This window comes from Wyeomyia smithii, chromosome 2 (assembly GCF_029784165.1).
Source record: "Wyeomyia smithii strain HCP4-BCI-WySm-NY-G18 chromosome 2, ASM2978416v1, whole genome shotgun sequence".
NCBI lineage: Eukaryota > Metazoa > Arthropoda > Insecta > Diptera > Culicidae > Wyeomyia > Wyeomyia smithii.
In genome coordinates this window covers 190,064,245-190,089,752 of record NC_073695.1, presented here as the reverse complement: position 1 = coordinate 190,089,752, position 25,508 = coordinate 190,064,245, and the positions used below count along the sequence as shown (strand labels likewise).

Sequence of the window (25,508 nt, the reverse complement as noted above, 5' to 3'; positions counted from 1 at the left end):
GGATTGGTTTGAATACTCTAATATTTTGCGCTTTTCGGTCTAAAAATAAGTTGACAATGATTTGCGAGAAACGAAAACAAAAGCCCCTGTTCCGCAGCGAGTACCAATTATGCTTCGAAACCGCGTTACGTGCGTAGCGCAAGCAGTGAAGATTCTCACACGCTCGTGAGTCGTGGACTCGTGGTACTAAAAAACCACCCGGTGTATTTTTAAGGGGGCACGGCAACCCCGAAAAAAAGCTTGAAAGAACTAGCCTCAACCTTCATGAGCGTAATCCAATAACAAAGGGTTAATAAGCGGCTTCCAGTGGCATCGCATTGGCCTACCTCGGGATGATAGCAAGACGTAACGCTCTGTGCCTACTTAGCCGCAGGAAGATGACATAAACCAATTGATGGGGGCTTTGCGTTTCTCACATAAATCCATCACGGTGTATTCCATCACACACAGAGTTCTGCAGAAAAAAGGGAAATTGCGCCACCAAGCAATTTAGCCAGCGGGCTCTCAAACGTTCACTATCTCCGCAATGTGATTCATTTGCTTTTGCCGTGTTCCGATTTCGAAGTTTGATTGATCGTGTGATATTTTTGCTTGCTCCCAGTTTCACGTTCATAACGGGAGATTGCCGATTGCGAGTGTGATTGTCTTGTGGCGATGGGAAATCTATATGTGCGCCGGTTGTAACTAATTGTTTCCCCTCTTTTATTTTACTTTTTCCCGATTGCAGCTAGAGATACTTCAGCGGCAGGTGACGAACCTGGCGGACACGCAGAACAATGTCGAGGATCGAACCAGCCGGACCAAGGCGGAGTACGCTGTACTGCAGGCGCGGTACCACATGCTGGAAGAACAGCTGAGAGAGGCAAGTATTTATGAGTGTTTAGAGATAATTTTTGTACTGTATTTTCTATGCTGATTGGCTTTCGCTCAAAAGATGGTTTCACAACCACTGAAAATGATAGAAAATTAAATCAATTTACAAAAGTTGAAACTGTAACAAACAACATCTAGTTTGCATGTGGCAACAAAACGCTGTTCACATGTGGCTGAAAACGTGCTGTATAGAAAACTATCAACGAATGGTACTTCTTATCGCTTTCATCAGTTTCAGACTTGTTAGATTGCTAATATATTCCAATCTCGCGAGTACATTGTAGTTGTTTTCTCTATAGGTTTTAGTTTTGTTACTGGAAATATACTTGCGGGTAAAACGCAAACTTTTTTTGCTAGCAGTCGAAAATTCGCAAACTGTGTATAACAATTTTCGGAACTGAGTTTCCTATTGAATCTTACAGAAAAATAAATGGAAGTAAAACTTGGTTGCACGTCAAAATGTTACTGGGAACCCGGTAGTCAATTATAAGACCAGGGTCGCTAATTATATGTACGTTTCACTAAATTGAAAGAATGCTAGAAAAACAATTAAAAATCTATTTTATTCCAAACATCCGGAAATATCTTTTTCGAAAGGATCACAACTGATCTAGAACGCAAAATTGGCATACTTTTTAGCATTATTCTCATTATTGACATTATACTCATTATTGATATCCACTTTCTTTTTTGATTTTTTATCCTGTGGCTTTAATTTTGATTCTTGATCCGTTTTGGGAGTGAACGCGAAAACCACAATAACAGGGGTGCAATCTATTGCCTGACTATAGCTATAACAAAACTCACTCTCACTCAGTTCCATGTGGTTGAATTTCTGTACTGTTCTGTCTGTCTAGCACTCTCAGGCGAGTAGGAGAACTATGCAGCGAAACTATTCTCATTAATGAAGCGTAGAAGTCGAGAAGGCTTTACTAAAAAATGGAGGACCATTATCATTGATTATGGTATCAAGGCTACCCAAAACCATGACCTTCTCCGATATCATCCTGATGTTTAAAACGTGTGCATCATTTTAAATCAGCAACGTCTTCCTGGCTAATTGGTAAAAGTTCTATTGAATACGACAAAAGGGACGGAGAGCTTCATGCCATTCAGAAAACTTTTCTTGATAGATCTACCCTTACTACTGCACACCTCACATTGCACACTGGGAAAAAACGGACCCAAATTCCCACTAAATTAATGCCGCTGAGCTGGCAACCGGAAATATAGCATTTCTTATGTATAATTGATCAATAAATCGATTGGTTATAGTTTCATCCTGTGCAGGGCACGGGAAAAGACCTATATTTCTAAAAATACGCGAAAATAGGGTGAAAAGGGACAAAATAGACCATTTTCCATGCCTTGCACAAAATGAAATCATTACCAATCGATTTATTGACCAATTTTACATAATAAATGCGATATTTCAGGTTGTTAGTCCAGCGGCGAGTATTTAGTGGAAATGTGGGTTCCGGTTTTTCCACTGGAAAATCACCGCTAGACTGGCAACCTGAAATGTAGCATTTCTAATGTAAAATTGGTCCAAAAATCGATTGGTGATAGTTTCATTTCGTGCAGAGCACGGAAAATGGTCTATTTTGCCCCTTTTCACCTTATTTTTGCGTATTTTTGGGAATGCATGCTTTTACCCGTGCCCTGCACAAGATGAAACTATCACCAATCGATTTTTTGATCAATTTTACATAAGAAATGCTATATTTCAGGTTGCCAGCTCAGCGGCATTAATTTTGTGGGAATTTGGGTCCGTTTTTTCCCAGTGTGCAATGCTTGGCGAATTCTCCGATTTCCTTATCCATGCCTTGTCATAACACAAACTCTCGAGCTGCCTGTTTAATGCGAATAACACCTAGATGCCGTCCATGCAACAATTCTAAAGTTCTCCTACACGAATTTAAAGAACGATTTATGCATCGTCATTTACCCCTTCGTCATCTATCCCTATCTACCCTGTTTCACTGCCTGAATCGGGAACCTAGCAACGGAGTTAGAGACTTTCGAAGCCGGCCGGTACTCAATTTGAACATCAAAGATAGAAAACATGTGGACGTATTACTGCAATCTCGTTTACGGTTAGTGACGGAATACCTTTCTTGACATTAAAACTACTAGCCTACGGCTTGTTATCGGTAATGACTATACATATATTTTACCGTAATTGTAAACTAAGTTACACAAACATAATCGCAAGTGATTTCTGGTAAAAGATTTTGAAAATTAATTTCTAACGCGACAGAGTACCAGAAACGTAGAACACCGGTTTTTCTATCTGATTTACTCTGTGACACAGCACTGCTCCCAATCCATTTGAACTCTCTTCACTAATGACCACGAATAACCCTCACATCTATTCCAGCTGGATGTAAATCAACAAAAGCATCTTGAACTCACCAAACACGTGCAGGCACTGTTCATTCCATTAAAAACGAGAGTTCTTCTTCAACAACGTAGTTCGGGATGAGCGGGGGCCTAGTGTGGTTGGTAACGTCTCCGCCAACCACGCTTGACGCCTGGGTTCGAATCCCACCGCCGACATAGGTGTCGATGGTTGTGAGGTGGCGTGATCCACTCACAACCAACCCAACTGGTCTAGATTCAATCCTAGCCGATACCGGGAGATTTTCTGAGGCGAAAAATCTCTGGGATCACGCCTTCCATCGCATGAGGAAGTAAAGCCGTTGGCGCCGGTCCGTTAATAAACGGGTCGTGAGTTAGGGACCTGGGTGTGGAGTCGCCTCCCTGGGCGTCGGTGATTGGCCACAACAGTGGCGGAAATAGACCGACGGAAAATAAGCGAGAATAAAAAAAAACTAGTTCGGGATGATCTTCAACTAGTAATTGATCATGCCCAAAAACGACTTCAACTACGAAACATCACTGGTACAGTGAGCATCAACGATGGCTTTAACATTTTCATTCGACGTTCTAAGATCTTTCTCCGAGACCCTGTTCCCTAAATACCAAATCACTTTTACTATAAACTTACGCTTGTTCAAATTAACTTTTACTTTAACTCTGGTCACTCACAGATTCACTCGTATGTACACGTTCAGCAAACTCGTAAAAAAGAGGTTCACTACTTACTTTACTTTGTTGGCCGACGGACCGTTCACTGGTTTGGGGCCTAACGAATAAGACATGTTCAGCTTCTTCTGTCGTGGGCAGAGGTTCTCCAGTAGTCACCTGGCACACCAACAGATCGTACATCTTCTTTCACCGTGCTCATCCACCGAGTGCGAAGCCTACCACGAAGTAGACGGCCTCTCCTGGTTCTCTGCTGAAAATTGGCGGCTCTCTCGTCAGGCATTCTGACTACATGTCCAGCTCACTGAAGCCTGCCATGTTGTATTCGACACCACCGGAAATCCGCACGCCAGCTACCGTGTACTGTCTACGACTGGAGTTAGCGCACCATAAGACAGAGCTCATGAACAACCGTAAACCGGAACAAAATGCGGCTATTAATGCCGGTGAATACACTATCGCCTCAAAGCGATCCGTGGAGCTCTTCTTGAGGGTAATGGTCGACGACAAGCTCACGTTTGGAAGCCACGTCGGCTATGTCTGCAAGAATGCTTCCACGACTAAAGCGGCATTATCGTACATAATGTCAAATAACTCAGTATGTGGCAACGTCCATACTCAGGTATGACAACCCGTGTGGTCGAATCTGCTACAGATTCTTTGCTAAGGTCGCCGCCTGCATTGTTCAATAGCCCCGTTTGGATTTTGGTGCTTCAAAGGCCTGCTAAGAACTGGTCCCTCAGCACTTTTTCGAGGAGCTCACCGAACTTACCGTGTTTCGAGAGTGCCTGTAAATCTGCTACCTTTTCAAACTCCTGGGTTCACTTGAAAAACTCCACTGATTGAGCCGTGCGGTTCTTAATGGGACTGGGGTAAGACTTCAATTACTAAAACACCGCCTGGTGTATTACTTTGTTCATTTTGGATCCTGATTTCGTTGTACGATTAGCTTTTTTTAAGGTGGCTGGAAAATCTGCGAACGTCTGTCTGGAAGAGAACTCAGGATGTGGGAATGAAACTAGGGGAGAGATGCTGGGGTAGTTACACTCCTCCAGACACCTACCGATCCCTGTCTCGATCCACTCAAAACCCCTCCAGTCTCCAGCCCGGATCACCCTGGAACGACGGTTAAGTATTACGTCGGAGAATGACTTTTGTGCGTGATGCACCCTCTTTACTCTTGTAACCTCCTAGCTAACCACCTGGAGACTGGTAGTTAGCTACCACTAGCGTGTTGGTAGTTGGCACACGTTGCAGCTCCAGGACAATCTGGAAGGCTGCTGCACAAGCCGCGCTCCAGATGTCCGGGTTATCGCACATCCTCCGGACTAGATTATTCGAAGTAGTGCCAGGCCCGCTCACAGCCATCATGTTGCTCTTACGAAACGGGGGCATACGAAGAAGACATGCTCAGCAATCTCCTCCGTCTCCACGCACTCGGGACACATGAAGGCCCTCCCGTGTCTGAACCTGTGCAGATATTGCCTGAAACAATCATGGCTTGATAGGATCTGTATCAGGTGGAAGTTCACTTCGCCATGGCGCCTCCCGACCTATCCGGATATCTCCGGAATAAGTCGTTGCGTCCATCTACCCTTTGTGGAGTTAGACCATTCCCGCTGCCAGCGGATCATCGTGAATGACCTTTTGGTACCTCGTATGTCCCTTGTGTCACGTTGGTCGAAACATTCCCTGGCCTCCTTTATGGCGATACTGATAGGCAGTATGCCGGACCAGACACAGATTGCCTCGTATGACACGGTACGATACACTCGCGCAACTCTCAGGCACATGAGACTGTAGGTACTTTACAGTTTACCCAGGTAATTGTTAGTACCTTGCGCTTTGGATCACACTGGCCCACCATACCTAAGTATGGACGAAACCACGCTGGCAAGAAGTCTTCGCTTGCTGCCATAGACTGCTGAGCTATTGGACATCATCCGAGATAGTGCTGCAATAGCCGATGAGGCCCTCTTACAGGCATAGCCGACGTGACTCCCGAACGTGAGCTTATCGTCAACCATAACCCCCAAGAGCTTCAGAGATCGCTTTGAGGTGGTGCTGCTTGGGAAGATCCCTCTCCTTTTCTCTTTTGGTTGTCATCTTCATCGATAAAGCGACCGTTGATTTTGACGATACTCACGGTTCCTCTACTTAGGAGTTATACGTAATGCCAAGCTTAACTGAAATGCACATCTAAGCAAAGCGGTCTACAAGGCAGTCAGTGTATTATGGTTGTACTCTGAGACCGTCGCAAGGATGTGGGGTTTGAAACTAAAAATAGTAATGAGAATTTACACATCTATTATAGTCTGTAACTGATCGTTAGTGTGGTGGCCAAAAACTAAAGGGACTACAGCTAGAACCTAGCTAGCTAAAGTCCAGTGTATACTTTTATAACGGAAGTAATGCGCAGCACTCCATGGGAAGCTCTGGATACAATTCTTCATCTGCTGCCGTTGCACGAATATGACCAAATGCAAACAGAGAAGTCTGCTCAAAAGAATCAACATATTTTTGTCAAGAAATCTTGTGTGTCAATTGAACTGCACGATGAAACCTCGGGGTAACTGTGTGGTTTCCCTACAAGGTGTGTGAAACGTTGCGCACAGAATGAAAAGTCAGAGTTCCTTATTTGCGTCGTCGTTTTGGTCCACACTGTTTTAAACAGAGATGTTTGCAATAATTGAATGTGCGGATGTTTGTCTGGCCAGAAAATACAGTCGACGTCTTGTCCGATATGATGGCTATCAGCATCGTCATTAAGGAGGATGTAGATTGCTTCAATCAACTTGGCACAAGGGGCATACTCAGTCATTCTCGATTATCCTCCACAGGAATTGTCCAATACGGTGAAACGTAGACGGACGCACCAATATATTTCAGGGGTCTTTGGATGGGTCGGGAGGTGCCATGGAGAAGTGAATTTGCATCTGACACAGATCCGGTCAGGTGGGATATTACACTGGTCGTCATAAGCTGCCCTAAGGGTCGAAACAGTTGCTCTAGAAAGATAATAGTTTTTTAACCATTCCCGTGAAATTTGGTGCCTCTAGCCAGTCTGAAAAATAGAAGAAGGGAAGGGTAAAAGCATACACACAAGCACGAATAAATAATAAGTATGTCACTTACTTTCAATAGGAGTATTGCTAATAATAGAAGTGCGGAATATAGAAGAGCAGACTCTTGGACAATATCACAATAGATAAACCTTTCTGGTCGCAATGATAAATCCATACAAAAAAGAGAAATAAGTTTGTGTCATAGTGTCATTATGCGGCCAAATCGCAAATTAAGCTTAACTTTCAAACTGAATTTTATTCGAATTATACCAAAAGCCTCCTGATATCTGCTACAAAATTGCTCTGTATTTTTCTTTATTTTTATCTCATTATTTACTAATATTATTCAGAATTTATATTGTGTGTTCTGCCACAAACGGTGACTTATCAACACTATCACATATATTCTAATTTTTATTTCATTAAAAGATTGTAATTGCTTCCGCAGTCAATACAAAATTGTTCTACTTTTCTCTTACATCAACCTTATTGTTGAAGTTCTTTTAGGAACTGCTTTAAAACTACTCGGACTAATACAGGGGGTAAACAAAATGATTGAGACAGGCAAAATTTTGTCAATCTTTAAATAGTCAGAACTTCCCGAAAAATAAATCAATTTTGATGAAACCGGTTTCATTTTACTGTAAAACTATTCTTGTTTCCAATAATAACTAGGGAATTCGACGGGACCAACGGACACTGGAAAAATTCTGGATTTTAGTAGTGTGTGTCAAAATGTGGATTCTTGCAACGCCTTTGTTTGACATCTTGTTTCTTTCAGATTTATATGTTTACAATAAGCTAGAATTCATTCCGAGTTAATTGGTATGCAAAGGTTGAAAATCCGTCAAGAAACAATCGAGATATGAATTAATTAAGCATGTTTTTTGCAGTTTTTTTGCTGTTGAGTGCACGAAAAAGTTTTTGTTAGAAAATTTTTTTTCTTTAAGAGTTTGCACTGTAGTTTGTTCTGAAGAGTTCTTGGCAACTAAATTGTCTATCTAAAGACCTTCGTTTTTAAAAAAATTTAAACAACCGATATTTTTAAAATCACTTTTTGTTTTTTAAAATTATCGAATTTTGTTTTTTGAATTTATATTTTAGTGATGATCTGAAATTCATTTTTTTAATATTTTTAATAAAAGCTCAGATAATTTTCTTTAAGTTATCCATTGACAATCATTTTCTATCTCTCGTCATTTAGATATGTTGATTTATAAGGAAGAGGTTTAAATACTTCGAATGTTAGTCCAGAAAAATTTTCAAAAAAATGTTCGCAAAGTTGCTTCGTTTACTAAGGCCTACACACCCACATAGTTACATTGACTACTGCTAGGGTGCCCACGGAAAATGGCACGCAGCAAGAGAAAAAACAGTCAAAAACAACACCCATACTTAATTAATTATTATCTCGATGGTTCTTCGACAGATTTGCAACCTTTAGGTACCAATGAACTCGGAATGAATTCTAGTTTATTGAAAACATATAAACCTAAAAGAAACAAGATGTCAGAAAAAGTTGTAAGCGTTGCAAGAATCCATATTTTGACACACAATCCTAAAATCCAGATTTTTCCCTGTTTCCGTTAAGCCCGTCGAATCCCCTAGTGATTTTTGGAAACTAGAATAGTTTTGCAGTAAAATGAAACCGGTTTTATCAAAATTGATTAATTTTTCGTGAAGCTCTGACAATTAAAAATTGACAAAATTTTGCCTGTTCATTAAGCAGACAGTGTGTGAGTAGAGAAAGAACGAAAAATAAGCGAACTGGAAAGATGATACAGATTTTGGAAAAATATACCGCATCCCGACGGGACTTTAGCCGTACGGAGAACCTTCCGTAGTTGTGTCGCACTTGCAAGCACGACGCAGACTGACTTTGGTCTCGATCACACAGGTCTATAAGAGTTATCAGCATCAGCTGACTCTTCTGTGTGTGATGAGACATTCCTTTCAGTCTATAAATAACGCTTGCACAGCAGTGTGTGTAGTTAGGGATTAGCAATAGAATAAGTCGACAGCGGAATGTGATACGATATAGATTGTGGAACAGTACCACCGTCCCCCGTAGTTTAATTGGTCAAAACACCATGCCGGAGACAGGGAGATTGCGGGTTCAAGTCCCGTCGGGATGCGGTATATTTTTCCAAAATCTGTATCATATTTCCAGTTCGCTTATTTTTCGTTCTTTCTCTACTCACACACTGTCTGCTTAATGAACTTGCGTGTTAACGGAAAAAGCCGTTATTAAAAATAGAAATTCAGTTCGAAAAAATTTTGTCTGTCTCGATCATTTTGTCTACCACCTGTTAGTCCTAAATAAATCATGCTGCAATCTGTGATATGGGGGTAGAACAGCTTCGAATATTCTAATTGTTCCTTAGTTAGACAGAAAGCTGTTTGTTTCATGAAACAGAATACACAAAACAACTGTGTTATTTCTAGATACAATTAAATCTCGCAACAGAAGAAACAACACACGGACATCTTTCTCAGCCTTGTATTAGCTATCAAATAACTCTAGAGATGACAATGCGATATATCATTCATTACTATTCTGCTCACTGCGCAACAATCTTTCAAGAAACTTTACTGCATTGAGGTCCATCGTTTGGAACTGGGACAAAATAGTGCAATGAATAATTACAACGTATCTAAAGACGTTGTCAACATTCAATGGTTGCCGCTGGCTCTGTTTTTTTTTACGAACCAGTTTCACCAATCGGTGCCCCCATTTACTCTATAATATACTTTTTAAATTTCTGTCAAGCTGTAAAAAAAAGGTTGCCCTATCAACAATGTTATAATTTACAACGTCTTTTTATGCGGATTTGAAGACGGTGAATGAAACGTTTCTCATTAATGTAAAGCCGGTGGTGAGTGAAAATGTAGGAAAACGTAAGGCAAGTTGCACCATAAAATAAACAATACCCTAATCTCTTCTCTTCGGCAATAGATAGATAGCTCGTATATAGGCACAGTCCTCTTCAACAAATTGAAAACTTTAGTGGCTGATGCATTTTCCCCATTTTCGGCCACTAATCGCGGAACCTCACGCCGAAAGTGACAGTTAACACGATCGGCTTCTTTTTATGGACGCTAAGTTCGCATTGTCACCACTGTCTGTCGTCGCCATGTCGTCATCGTTGGCGGCCGCATAGGTTCGTTTATTACGCAATAAAGCTCCCAAATTGGTCTCTATTGACAAAGACCATTTGAAGAACGTCATTTACGAAAGTGCATCTGTGATTCGCCCGAAGCAATCATGTTTTATTGATGCGTTTCGTTTTGTTTTGGTCAGTTTACAAAATGCGAGCGCGTTTTCCCAAGCCTATCAGCATTGGTCAGGAAGTGGCTAGTAGACGCTCTCCCCTTGAGCTTCGATTGTAAGATGTTTGTTACACACTATATTGGCTTGTAAGCGTGAGTTCGAAGCTGCGGTTTCCAATAGGTAGCCCATGCGCGGGAGAACTAATCGAAAACAAATAATTTAAAGATTTAATTACCTTGCCCGTTCGTTGCAACTTGTTACTCTCTCTCTCTCTCCACTAGCAATACTTCACTCTTCTTCACTCCGCGCAGGTAGCCCGCGTTAGTGGGTGTTGCATATTCATTGGAGAAAATAGGAAATTGTCGGGAAATGAAGCGAACGCCGGCACCAAAGCGCAATCAGTGATAAATTGCGTCAAGCGGAAAAGACGCGCCGCGTTCGATGACTTCTTCCCATGGCTGAAGCTCAGCTGAATCGCATCGCAGCGAGCCGCGGCTTACCGATTAGACCGTACGCAGTATTTGCGGATGTGTGCGCACCGGTTGTCAATGCATAAATTTAGCGATCAAGCAAATGAATCCGCTTGTTGGTTGTTTTTCTACGTCCATATAATGGTGACAACAATGAAGGTCTCTTAGGTTGTTGATGGTTATTGCAAGTAGTTTATTCATAATGAACTGTTTCTTTTCTTCAACGGTTTTCTCTACATTCTTTGGAAAACCTCCACAGTTAAAGATATTCGTAATGTTACGCCAGCTGGTTGGTCATGAACCTTGATTGTCTCTCAGCTAAATATGGTAATGTTTTGTCACGCATCGTAGATCAAGAAACCACCACGACCATTATCGAAAAGTGTCACCTTTGTCTGTTCTTTCTTTGGGTTTCTTGTTCTGAGTTAATACTCTTTCGCATACTTCATACGCAGCCATGCAAAACAATTTTCCGGAAATTGCACGCGATGCTTTCAGTCGTGTACTGTTACTTACAACCAATGAACAAACACTTCTAATTCGCTACCTTGAAACATTTCAGACGGAGCTGCGATCAGAGGAGCGGCTAGCCGAAGAGCAGAAGCGCCACCGAGAGCTGCTGGCTCGTGTCGAGAGGGAAGCCAAGTTGCAGAATGAAAATTGCCAGATCCGGATACGGACCATTGAGATCGAGGCGAATCAGCTGCGGGAGGAAATCTCCCGGTTGCGATTACAATGCGACAAGCAGGCTGCCGATTTGCATGCCACCGAGGACAAACTGGAGAAGACCCGCGACAGTCTGATGGCGGCCCAGCAGGATTTGGCCGAAGCGAAAGCCAATGAGAAGAAGTAAGTTGTATTTCTACGTTATTCGTTGATGTTGATAATATAATTTTGCATCTTTTAGACACAAAGCCGACAAACAGGCAGCCGAGGACCTGATGGTCGAACTGGGCAAAGAATGCGAACGTCTCCGTTCGGAACGGGGCCCTGCGTTACCTACCACCTCACCCGAATCTCTCCGGTTGGAAGAATTACATCAGGAGATGGATGAACTGCGACAGAAGAACAAACAACTGGAGGAAGCCAACGAGGAACTGCAAGCAGTGGTATTGACAAAAGGCGTCGAAGAAGGTCGAAACCTACTAAACGGAACAACCAACAGTCTCGCACAGGAACTGGAAGCCATGAGCCAGAATCAGGTGAGTGTCACCGAGCGGGCGAACAGAGGATTACTAGTTCAATCAGCAACACCCACAATCAGCTTGTAGACTTTGGTCGCCACACTTTTGCCGGTTCTCGTTCGACACTTACTGCTTTTAACTGTTAGTGGTTGGGCCTTGTTTTTTTTTCAGCGCGAAGTCAGGGTTCGTTCTATGTGTTTGTCAATCGTTCACCAAGAAACACTCACTTTATTCGTCTCGTGTCTGTCATACTCGTAAAAATTTGGCAAAAAAACGTACTTTTCGACCTGTTTTTTCTGTTTTTGTCTTCTCCACAGGATCCCGTCGATTCGTCCACACTAGCGTCATTAACACAGGTTAGTTATGGCGTACAGACGGATAAGTCGTAAAGTGTGCACCACTTGCTTAACTGCCTCTAACATTCGGTTTGTTTCGGGATGCTCTGGTGGTGGAACAAAAAAAAAAAACACTAACGTTGCGAATGATCCGATTTACTAACAAAATGGCTTCATGATCGGCACCTTACCTCCTCTCGTTTACGGCGATAAATTTGTTTGTAAATAAATAGTAAATGTTTTGCCTTGTTGGTGTACAGGGTGTTATTGCTTCGCAATTGGGGCGATGTTCATACAAACATTTGAAGTTTTATCTCGGCTGACTTGTAATCTAAACCTGTTTTTTTTATTTAAATGTTTCCCCCAAACAATGTGAAAAAGGTGGTAATCGAATCGGAAAAACCTAACGTTACAAGCTTCAGATGTTTGAACAGAAAAGACTTTTGGTTTTATGATCATGACACCACTGTATATAAAATGTGTTGTTGATATATTTTCATGTGGCACTTTGTGAACACTGAGTGTCGTGCACTAGAGTGTCGAGAGATTGTGTTACTGTTTCATAAGAATAAGATGCATTGCTTTCTAGTTTCTTTAAACGATAAACGAGTTTATGAAACAGCTAAACGGTCATAGATTTTTGTGCGGTCTCTTCAACAAACTTTCTCTATGTTGACTGATATTAGTGAATTTTTCCTTGTATGGTGAAGAAACATACTTTGATAGTTATGTTACTTTCTCCAGAGCATTCTCATAAATATTATGAATTGTAACATTTACATTTTGAATTTAGGGAAGTTTTCTATTCTAATTTATTTGTTGAAATTGTGTTTTTTAGCGACAGGCTTCGTTAGGAAGCTTCTTTTCAATATAAACTTTCATAAAAATATCAAACGTTTCGTATCTCGTTCTAACAAAATGGCTTCGTCGAGCAAAGTATTTCGATCCGATTCACCTGTCTGTTTGAAAAGTGGAATTTATATTGATTGTGGCTTAAGCAATAGTGATTCACTATCATAAGGCTAACCTTCTTGCACATAATTTTTAATTGTGGTTGTGAATTGTAATAGAGAGATGCAAGCAATGTTAAAACTGCGCATCGATATCATGAAAACCCGTTTAATAAAAATTAATATGTATCCTTATTGCTATATTTGTATACATCAACAGTTATGATGAATATAGAAGAAATATCAAAATATTTTTATACATCACCAACGTTGAGACAGCTTTTAAACAGAGAACTTCTGAAATAGTCTCATATGTATTATTTGCCAATGTGAGATGAACTGTAGAAGTTAAAATGCCAATACTAAAATGAATTGTAGATTGAAAATTATGAATATGGAAGTGAAAGCCTATAAAATCAATTCACCAAAATGGGTAGAAATAATTCAAAAGTTAAAACGATTTATCTGGATTGAGACCGGAAAAATATATGGATGGAAAAACAAAGTGAATAAAGATAAAAAATTAAAAGCAATTTGCGAAATAAAAATAGACTAAAATATACAAATAGTCCTTAAGATAGTTATCGAAAAAATCGACAAAAATATTACATTACAGAACTGTAACGAAAAATGATGCAGGTAAAAAAAATTAGAACACTAAAATTCAAAATACTGAAATTTAAAAGTGCGATATTTTGACGAGTTGGACGAAAATCTTAATAAAAACAAAAATCTAAACAAGAAATTACAAATCAGATAATCGAAATTATAAATAAAAACTAAATAACAGCAATAATTACAAAAAAGTTAACATATTAATTCAATTAATTTTATAAATTATTGAAAAGTATAGTAAAACAGTCTGCAAGCCCATTTTAATTGGGTGAAAGAAACAATCAAAAATAGACATACATATTGCAAAACTTCAATTAAATTTATGTAGAAAACCAAAAAAAAAAACAAAGATAAAAAAAAACAAACCAACAAAAACAGATTGCACTTAAATAAAACAATAGGCTGTGATAAAGTAAAAATAAACTCAAAACCAGTGCTGAGAATATTCACTGTCATGATATTAAAAAGCAGCGATTTTCAGCCGACTTTATATTGATAATCATACTACTCATGCGACCGTTGACATTCATACATACATACTAAACAACCGATGAACACCGACAAGATAAACTTTAACACTCGTGTTGATATTTTGATCGTCAAGAATGAAAATCATATCAAAAGAGTAAAAATCAAAATTAACCTTATTCGACCATTTATACTGTACTGGGCAGTGTACAGCGTCAGATTTGCACTACTAGGATTGATAATCACCGAAGCTTCTTTAAATATCATTACGAGGCCTTTGATCTTCATTCCACTGTTCTGTCATTGAATATGAGAAACGCTATTCATGCATTGTCGCAATGAACATAGGTTCCTGAGTTGCATCAGAGAATAAATGTGCTGACACTGAGATTAATTCAATTCATCTACTCATGAATAAAAATTGATATTCTATTTCGTAGTTGATTCTCCGTGATCGATCTGAACTAGTGAAGTTGCACAAGGAACCACGTATATGGCTACCCGGGGTTAGTTTGCCATCTTCAGTGTACAACAATTCAGTAGCTACCGCCTTGTTTGGACCGATAACGATGCCGGCCACGCTCTTACGATCGTTAGGGTAAGAAAGGATATTGTAAGCAAGGAGGTATTACATTCGCTATTGTTAGACACCGAGTTTACCTCTGCATCTCCACGACTGCTACGAAAAGGAAGTGTCGTGTCACCGTGGTAAGTGACCGAGTCAGACAGGCGCGAAGTCAATTGATCACGAAGACGACCGAACGATTAGTATCTTGTCAGACTCCGCAGACCAATATGAGCGGCCTGCACGAATACAACTCACCACCAGAAGCACCTAAGTGTTTGAATATTTAAATATTACTGTTCCCGAGTACCTCCCCAAAAAAAAAAGCAAATATGAAATTTTCAAATGTATACGCGCTATCATAGAATCAACGGGGGCGATCTTCGGTTAAACGGCCAGACCGAAATCAAACAATGTTGCGCGCGAAGTTCGCATATTACGAAAACGAACGATGACGAAAATCTAAAGAAAGAAGCCAAACACAACGTTCCTCTGCATATGACGCGCGCGAAAAAGCATCTGCCACTCTTAGCTTCCAGCGTTTTATCTATTACCAATCTCTAGTACCTTCGATAAGGCAAACCCACATCGGCCGACGCGGTTTTGTGGAAGGTATACATCGCGTTTTCGTGATTCACGATATTTATCGACCGAACGAAATCTTCGGCTAAATGGGGACACGGCATTTCACAGCGAATCCCTTTCAGTTGTCGATGCGAGCGTTGCCTATCAAATAGCAAAAATGGAAAAGGTTCATGCATCCAAAACCCTAATAATTTAATAAAATAATGCAAATATACATATTGGCCAAAATAAAGTCAAAAGATTGTTGATAAAATGCTAAATTAGTCATAACTTAGACAAAGTATATAGAACCTCTGCTCAAAAGCTAGAAAATTCGAAAAAGTGAAGCCTCAGTTCACGTTCGTTCAAAAGCTAGAAAAATCATAAAATAAGAGCATAAAATCGAGTAAAATGTCCGTAAACACTTGTAATAAACCCGATATTTCTCCCGAATCGTACGAGTTATAAACTTTAAACTATATTGTTAACTAAACAAATGCCGGGTGGAACATTAAGCTTATAGGTTAAGACCAATTCTGTATTGTGCGCTTGACAAGGCATTACCGGATATTCAGACTGCAAATCACACGATTGCAGAAAGAAAGTGAAACGAAAAAAAAGGAATCTCAAGCAAGTGGTAATCCTCCAATCTGCGCCCCTTAAGCCTCAGCACAAACTGTAAAACAACGCGTCCAGAGGCAGACAGAATAAAACTGCTTTCTTTCGATGTATCCCTCCTGACATTCAAATCATTCGAAAAACTCACAAGCAAAATGTCACCAACACTATTACTTATTTTGATTCCCGTCTCTTCTCTGAACCAAGGTGTTACTGATAAAGCGTCGCACGGGTGAGCAACAAACTTCCTGCACTCGCTCTTCTCTTGCTTTTACGTTTATCTTGTGCTCACTCACACAGATTTATGGTAAGCGCTCGCGGGAAACACGTTTCGCTCCCGAAAAAAAGTTACTCTCAGGAACTATCACACCATAATCATTGTTACCCTTCGTCTTGATTAGTCACAACTCCATTGCCGGGTATGATTACTAGATGTTAACCAAAATTGCTCATAGTTTCCACGGATTTCAACATTGGCATGACTTTCACCGGTAGTAGGAAACCGCCTAATTTCGTATCACCTTTTTCTTAACCCTTTTCACTTAATAAAAATGCGATTACGCCACGGGAAGACTGAGTAAAATGCGATATTATGGCACTTTTCTCAACCGCACACGATTTTACTACCGTTACGCCGTACAGCAACCGAGAACAATAGCGCCTAATAAATCGGTCCGGAGTATTTGTAAAATCGAAGCGCACAGGTCGAATGCTAGCACCCATTTTCAAAACAGCACAATATAGGAGATAGAAACAAGAAAAAAAAAAAGTGAAGCAAAAAAAAGACAAGAAAACTGCACAAACCCAGGGCTTAATATTTTCGAAGCATGAAAATGAAACTGAACATTTTACCTAGTCATTTCGATTCGACCGTATCATTTAATTTTTTTTCCGGATACTGTTATTTTTTACTGTATGGACTTGCTTACTGCGACCAGATTCGTTGATCTATTGTGAGATAGGGCCGAATGTCTTCTGTATCCCACACTTCTTTATTAGCAATACAGTGGTAGGCTTACCATTTATCCATGTCTGTGTGTTACATAGTTCTAACTTCCTTTTACTCGCTTACTGCTCTATTATACCGGCCTCCTTCCTCTTACCAAATATCACCAATTAACTTTTCTGGAGAAGTTTTGTTGTGCGGCCTTCCGGTCAATTTTATTGATAAGAGGGATTAATTTTTGTTAAGAGGAAGTTACGCAAAGGTATTAAAGAATTTAGCGTAAAGGAAGGCTAAGTGCTGGTGAGTCTGAGCTCAGGATTTAGTCTTTTTTGACATCGAATTGCGGCTGCTACTGCTAACTACGAATACTGTCATTGTATAACGATGAAATTTTTTGCTGCCAAACGAGTTTGATTACGGATCTCTTTCTCGTCTGGTGTTCATCGATTCATTTCAACTGGAACTGATGACTGTTTCAGTTGACGAATTAACTGACGCAAAGTATAATTCGCAATTAGTAAAATTGATAATACTTTTCGAACGAGTAAACGGTATCACATTTTCATGTTACGTTACACAACTTCAAATTCGTTACTATCGCCTGACGATTTTTGATTGACATTGTCAGGCTCTGGCCGAATCGTAGTTATAAGAAAAACATTATAGCAAAAAGAATGATAACAATTATAAAAATTAGCAGAAATGTTAAATATAACCCGTAGATTTGCACCAAAAAAAATATGAATGCTAAATATATTGTTTCATATACCAACCAGAATCGCGGCATTCAAAATTTATGAAAACTGCATTACTTTTTTTTGAAATTAAGAATCGATGAATTCAAAATTATTAAAAGTTAACATAGGCAATGAAAATCATGACAGAGTTTGATATAACAAAATCAGGTTGCACATAGTAATGAGGAAAATGTAATTCAATAACTTTATTTAATGGAGGCGCATGGTGGTTTATGCATATAATGCAGTAACTCTTTTCAATGGAGGCGCATGGTGGTTTATGGATAATTTATTATAAACTCAGTTACATTAAAGATTAAAAATTAGAAAATTGCATTCCGATTCGAAACTTACCTTCTTAATTATACACAGACTTCGTAGCTAACAATTTTAGTGTACAGGACAATTGCGAGACTAGCGCTATGATCCTACTGACACTGACAGTTTCTCCCGATCCGAAACTCGAACCTACGACGACTGGCTCGTTAGACCAGCATCGTACCTCGAGACCAACTGGAAGATTGAGCGTATCATTAATCATTCATGAATCACCAAGCGTTTCCATTGAAACAGTTACTGCATTACACTTACCTCCAAAATAAAAAAATATACTTCCTTTAAAATTTCCTGAGGAATACAGAAAAATATCAACCGATGAGGTTTTCTAGGTCTTGAACGTTCAAAATGTTTCATGGTTTTCGCATAGTTATTGTTAATCAAAGTACAATCTGGTACTCTTCTTGAATTCCACGCCATACAACTTAAAATCGATCATACGACTCAAAACAAAATTTTAAGAATTGAAAATAAAAAAGTCAATTTGTTTGGGGCCTAAAGTGTTATCCTAAATCCCGAAAAAAAATATGGGTCTAATATTTTACAATCAAGAATAACTATGACGATTTGGAACATAATCGAAGCGAACATATTTTCGGATGAGACTTTTCTGCATGGAATTGCATGGCATCGCTGCCATTAGATAAGCGACATAGGAATGAAAAATATCCTTAAAGCATTTGATCAGAAAAAAAATACATTTTCGAAATAAGAACACATGTTCAATTCTAGCATAAAATGAAAAAGTGTATATTATAGTGGAATTAATTGAATGGAAAAAACTTGCCAGTTTAAAAAGATCAATCCAGTTGAGACTTAAATGTTCGGTAGAACAATAAGAGGAGTGGTGTGCACAGCCACAACGTTGACGTAGAACTTCATTAGGCTGTTTGTTACATTACTTGCATTGCTGCATTCGAGCAAGGCGAACTACTCCTTCTCAATCATCTTTTCAATGATAGATGGTAACATTACGATAGACTATTTTGTATCAATATGTTTGTGTTAATTACTTTTGTCAACATTGATGAAATAATTGTTTAAATAATGGGCCGACTCTGAAAAGATTCAAAATGAGATGAAGGTTGGTATTTTGAAATTTTTGGCTGTTTTCCAGCGACCAAAAATTACTACCTTGCTGGCCTCTGGACATCATTTTGGATCCGAAATTAACTCGGACCATATTAACCACATTGGATAGTATTTGATTAAATCCAGAAACCGAAAGTCGCTTTGAATTTCAAAATTGCGTTTGCGGTTAATTTCTGGCCTCTGAATAGTTCCGTTCAGTCAATTTTGACTATTTTCCTGAAACCGGTAGTCATCATCTTGGATTTAAAAATGGCGTCTGCGGTTGATTCCCGGCCTCTGCGCATAATTTTGGCTCTGAAAATAGTCATATCAGATGGTATTTGGCCATTTTTGGATGATTCCAGAAACCGAAAGTTTTGCCACCTTGAATTTCGAAATTACGTTCGGGGTCGATTTCCGGCTACTAAATATCAACCCAGTTCCGGAAATATCCATACTGGGTAACATTCAACCTTGTTTTCGGCTCTGCTTTCAAAACAATGGTCGTCATTTTTCAATAGTCTAAAAGTTTACGTCATAAAATTGAAATTTTTCTTATTTTTATGGATGCGTAGCTAATTTTTCAATCAACAGCTGGAATAAAGAAGAAAAACCGAGTCATAAGCATTTGAAATTGAACAAAAATGTGTTCCGATTTAGCATTTTCATTTTATACCATCTGCTAAAGGCTGAACAAAAAAGGAAAAAAATGGAGATAAAAATATGAATATAAATAAATAAATATGAATTTCTGGAAACAGCGTGATAAACAGAATGTGTAGATATTTGATAAAAATATGTTCGGTGGAATCGGAATAAAACCGACAGTGAGATGAAGAACACTACTTTTCTATGTGCACAATCAATCCTCCATCGGCTCGTAAATAAAACTAATTCTAGTGGCGTAACCCGGCATATGGAATCACGTGTAATGCTACAAAAAATAAGTATTGTTGACTGGCAGGAGGCAGTTTGGAAGTGATCTTTTTGTTACTTCTAAAATTGTACTTTATACACTGAAAGTGACAACCAATAGTAGCGTCAAGTGGTGAAAAACGAGGTTCTTATGAGCCTCCGAAAGCTTTCGAAAAAAAGGCTTGCATGAAAGCTTGTCTGTATGACTGAGTACTTAGATAGACAGTGCAGCACAACAGCAAATGTGAGGAAGCTTTGTCTCATACGCTTGCTTATAAAGAAATATTTCGATATTTTGCTACGAACGGAAGAGTAAAAATCCACTCAGATATCAACTAGAAACGATATATGTCAGCCCAGTTAAGCAGTAGTTCTTGATCACATTTCTAAGCTGTAAGCCTGCCAATTAAAGCTTTTATACTATTACATAATCAAACCGCTTGCCATTTACACTAAATTGGTGCCGCACATTGTAAATAGTCGCACAATAATTCCACCAAGAATTAATCAGAGTTGATCGCGCAAGCTAACACCTTCCAATCAATCCAATTCTGCCATTTCAGCTCCAGGTTGCGTACCAGGACAAGGAGGAAGAAAACCGTCGATTGAAGCACTACATCGAAACTATGCTGCTCCAGGTGGTTGAACACTATCCGCAGCTGCTGGAGGTTAAGGCAGCATAAGCGCCAAAGCGTTGTGAAGCGAGAATGCAACAAAGCAAAGCTGGAGCTCTACTTTTCCATCCAGCCCCTCTCCGGCGACGGGAGGGGAGGAACGCCGACTAGGATAATCAACTTTGATCCTGTCCTGTAAGGAACAGTTTCGCACGTCTATTTAATTTATGCGTAGGTTGTTTGCTAACGAACAAGTTCAGGATAGACATCTTACAAGCAATATATTTTATACATATTTAGACTCTAGGAACTAGACACATTCTAGCTGGTAGGTTCTTGTCATGTTTAGCGTCTAGGCTAATCGAAACTTTTTTTTTTGTATATGTGTATTTTTATATATCAAAACTTTTTTTCTCGTATCCCTTTGGAACAAGTACCGTCAAATTTTGTTGTAACGAGTTTTCCACCTGGACAGTAATGATATTGGAAGGAACAATCATTGACAATTTTATGAGTTTTAGCAGTGGTTCAATATTATGTAACGGAATTTACACAGAATTGTTATGCCTTATTAACACACATATTTCGACTGCTATCCGAACGATCAGCATTGAGTGCTCAATTTGAAACGACTGCGCTGCACACGACTGGTGATATGTACGCCTTTAATATCTATATTGTTCCATAATTCCAATTCAAAGAGATACCAATCTACCCGAAGAACGTAGCAACAAAGCGATCAATGGTGCTTTTAGTAAACCGTTATCAAGTAACTCTTTTCGTTTCCTGTTCTAATGTTTTGCCGCGCTCATGTCGCAGAAGATGTAGGTACTGAAATCCTCACTCTGAAGTTTTGTATATATTTTTCTGTATAGGAACGAAAATACTTGATTAGATTAGTGACCATCTTTAGCCTGACCGCATTACTTGTATCAACACCAGTTTCGGGACAGAAAATGCTTGAATTCCGGTAGGTTTCGAGTTTACATGTTTCTACTTACAATTAAGCATAGCGAGTGAATTTGGAACACTTACTTTAGATTGTCGGTTTACTAACTAACATAACAACCAAGTTAATGATCAACGTTAGGGAGTGCAAAATACACACATACACAAAACACTGAAGCATTAATATATATAATATTATCTTTCGTGCGGTAAAAACTGCAGAAGAAAAGCAGAAAACAATAGATCAAAATAAGAGTATGAATGAAACAATTTTAAATTGGATGCCAAAATAGCGTTCTACTAACTAAACTGTACTGTATTAGTAACGATAGTTAAGGAAATAAAATATACTAAAAACTCTATCCGTTAGAGAGTGTTGGACATGCCGAAACTAATCCTGTCAGTTATGATACGTTTATGAAAATACAAAAAATACTAAGGAAAAGTGAAATCGATGACAAGAGAGGGTTCTGCGTGTAGCAAACAACAGCGTTATATGACGATAGGTAAACGCGGAAGATGACAAATTACCCAGTTTATAGATAACTGTACAGCACAAAAACTGTTGTTAGCTAATATTTTCTAACTCTAAGGCACTGGTATAGATATGAGCTAGCAAAAGAGAGAATCCATTTCATGGAGAGAGAACAAGTATAAAATCGAAAAAATCTTTGATTAATTTAAAAAAATCCTTATATATCTGCAATTTTAGAGTTCATCAACACTATCGAAAAAACTCAGTGGTTGCAGCACATTGAACCTCTGTAGGAGCAAGTCCGAATCAACAGTGCCATCTTCATTTTCGGCCAGGTTCGAAAGTGTTTGAGCACCCAGGTCCGCATCATCCACACGGTTTCTTTCTAGGAATCCTTGCAGCTGCCTATCTAAATCCCCATCAAAGAATTCATCCAGCCGGTTAGGCTCTCGATGCTGCATCTCGATAAAGCTCGCCTCCAGCTTTCGATCATCCGCCACGGAGTCGGAGTTTTGAATGGCCGTTGTAAGATAGTCTCCAATTTCCTGTGAGCGTTCGCTGATTTTACACAAACTGCACCGGGTAGTCTGTAGTCGTTTTCTTGTCGACTGCAACTCCAGCCGTTCTTTACTCAACTCAATCTTATCTTTAGCAAGACGATCTTCTCGCTCAGACACCTCGCGAAATTGTTTTTGAACTAGCTGAAGCTTGAGCTGTAGATTTTGTTCAGCACGTTTAACAGCTTTAAATGCCAACTCGGCATTCCGCTCCTTCGCTTTGGCACTAGTGAGCGCATTTTCCAACTCAACAGCCCTCGCTCGTACTACACTGTCCTGGTTGATCAGCTCACGTCGTTTACTTTCGAATTGCCGCTGCAGCTGAAGTAGTCTTTCGCGCTCTTTATCCGATTGACGAGCAGCATCTTCAGCAACCTTAATCGCAGCGTCAATCTCTGCGCGGGATAGTTCTGTTAAGTCCTGTTTTTGAATTTTTGACAATGTGTCTAACTTTGCTTTCTCTTCCAGAATCAGTTGCCTTTCGTCGTGAATTTTCTGCATGAGTTTGGCATGTTCTTCTAGCTGTTGCTCTTTAAGCTCATCGAGTCGTTTTTCCTCGCGTGCAAATTTCTCACGGGTGTGTTCTTTTTCTTTCTCAAAACTGGACTTCTCCGATTCTAATTTTACCAGCTTTTGTTGGTAGATCCAGTGCTCTTCCGACGAAGTCTGCAAAAAAATGTCATATCAATAAAAACATCAACTTCTCGTATCAAATACCTTTACCTTAGTCAGCTCGGTGAGTTTCATTTCCAGCGTCTCCACCAAATTGAGTAAGCGCACTTTCTCTACCTCAGCAGCTTCCTTCGTTCGCTCCAACCGTCGCTGTTGATCGTCCAGTTGTTTTTCTCTCGCTTTCAGCTGAATCTCCTTCTCTTTTTGCGTGAACTCCAGCTGGTCCTGCAAGGTATCCCTCAGCTGCTGGAGATCACCGGATGCCGTTTCCAGATAATTGGAAGCACTTTTCAGCATACTCATATACGAATGATTATCCTGTAGGACTGAAAACTCCAACAGCTTGGATTCTCGAATATTGGCGATCATTTCACGGTGCTCTGTTTTCAAGTTATCTAAGCTTTCCTCATAATTATTTTTGATTTTTTCAACCACTGCACGATGTTCTGTTTCCATCTGTTGAATCTGCTTGGTATGCTCCTCCAACAGTTGTTCCTTCTCTGCTTCTAAATTTTGCAGCTTTGTTTTGTAGTATTCCTCCATGTTCTTGTTTTCGAGTTTCATACGGGTTTCCATAATTTTCAAACTTTCATCTAGAAAACCTATTTGCTTGCGATAGCTTTGCTCTAGCAATGAAATCTCTTGTTCGTGGTTGGCCGTAATGTTTGAAACCAAATCCTCTAGTCGAAGTTTTTCCAATTCCAAACGTTTAAGATCGGATTCCAGTTGGACCCTGTTAAATAGCTCCTTTTGTTCGCTGTCTGGTTTCGCAGTTTTAGACTGCTGTTTAGGGGTTTCCTGTTCTGCAGCAAGTGACAAAAGCTGTGCTGGTTGAGTCATCATCAGGTGAATGTTGGCGTTGATTCGATCCTGTTGTTTCGATATGATTTCCTCCAAGTGAGTATGACGATGGATTTGTTTCTGAAGCAATTCGTTGAACTGAGCCTCCTGCTTTTGTAGAATCGTTTGTTGTTTATGCTGTAAATCCATCAGAACTTGCTCTTGATTTTTCATCTGTTTAGCAACTGTCAGTTGAAAATCTTGTTGCTGCAGTGTACTTATGACACTTTCAGTTTCTTGATTCAAGATATCCATAGCTTGGACCGCAGTGTCTATACTCGGTTTTGTTAAAAGGGGTAAAACAGTCGGAATGGGTTCGACCGCTGGCGGTATTGTAGGCACGACTGGTACTGAAACCTTAGCAGTCGTATCCTCCTGTGTGATGTGCGGTTTCATAATTTCAACGGGCTTAACCACTTCGGGCTCCGTACGAGTAGCCGGAACAGGTTCTGGATCATTAGAGTTACTATCCTCTTGTAATCCCAACCAATCTGCTCCTTTCTTGGCTGACTTCGATTCTTTTCTTGGATCTAAAGGTGTTGAAAACAGTCCCAGTGGATCGTTCAAAGTGCTGGAAGACTTTCTGCGTGCACTCCTTCGTTGATTACCACCACTCGGAGCATATCCTCCCATCATCGTACTTTCGGTGGGCAGATTTTCGGAGGTTTCGGTAGATTGCCTAGAAATAGTCTTACTACCGGCAGATTGCTCTTTTGTCACAACAACCGTCGGTTTGTTTTTACTTTGTTTCGCGATAATCTCCTTGCTGCTAGTGATAATCGGACCACCGAGGATATCGTCCAATACGCTGGATTTACTCTTCGGTTTCTTAGGATCGAATCCTAAATCCGAAAGCACATCACTGTCGTCAAATGTGATTTCCTTTTTCGCATTTGGCTCAGGTTTTTTGATGGGAGTACTGGTTCGTCTCACAGCAAAACTAGACGGTTGGCCACCAGATGATGCTGGCGCTTTTTGATAATCCAATGAAGCTGGATCCTTTTCGACTGTAACGGGTGCGGGGGCAGCAGCAGGCTTGACAGGATCCGGCTTTGCGGCTTCAGATTTAAATCCAAATAGGTCTTCTATTTTTGTTTGTTTGTTTTCCGATTTCGGGGCGAGAGTCGCGGTTTTTGTTGTTTTTTTGGTGGGTTCATTACCAAACAAGCTGTCGTTGCTGCCATCACTAAGAAGCCCATCCAAGGGATCATCAAGATCAAAATTCATCGTTTAGGCTTGTAGAAATAATATTCTGGTACACTCGAAGATATTTCTGCTAAAACTAGATAATTACATTTAAATTTCAAGTTGTACCAACAACCAGTAGTCATAGTAACGTTTGAAACGTTATTTACTTTTTGCGCTTCCGTT

General features: G+C 39.8%; 2 protein-coding genes across 19 annotated transcripts in view; one reads left to right on the top strand and one right to left on the bottom strand.

The window, feature by feature from the left end:
• LOC129720724 (rab11 family-interacting protein 4B) overlaps nt 1-21,955 on the top strand; it is a 189,692-nt gene extending 167,737 nt beyond the window's left edge. For 16 of the 18 annotated variants that reach the window (XM_055672368.1, XM_055672367.1, XM_055672372.1 and 13 more), the window contains 5 exons: nt 728-862; nt 11,290-11,576; nt 11,635-11,929; nt 12,229-12,267; nt 20,595-21,955. In XM_055672368.1, coding sequence (XP_055528343.1) covers nt 728-862; nt 11,290-11,576; nt 11,635-11,929; nt 12,229-12,267; nt 20,595-20,714 — 876 coding nt within the window. In that variant the 3' untranslated portion in view covers nt 20,715-21,955. The remainder of the gene's footprint in view (nt 1-727; nt 863-11,289; nt 11,577-11,634; nt 11,930-12,228; nt 12,268-20,594) is intronic. The other 2 variants (XM_055672369.1, XM_055672365.1) reach the window with 1 other exon arrangement.
• Nucleotides 21,956-22,191: 236 nt separating this feature from the next.
• On the bottom strand, nt 22,192-25,443 carry LOC129720718 (fas-binding factor 1). Its single transcript, XM_055672343.1, has 2 exons — nt 23,349-25,443; nt 22,192-23,291 (listed from the first exon to the last, which is right to left on the bottom strand). The coding sequence occupies exons 1-2, from the start codon at nt 25,362-25,364 to the stop codon at nt 22,302-22,304; spliced, it is 3,006 nt and encodes a 1,001-aa protein (XP_055528318.1). The 5' UTR covers nt 25,365-25,443; the 3' UTR covers nt 22,192-22,301.
• Between the last annotated feature and the right edge of the window lie 65 nt (nt 25,444-25,508).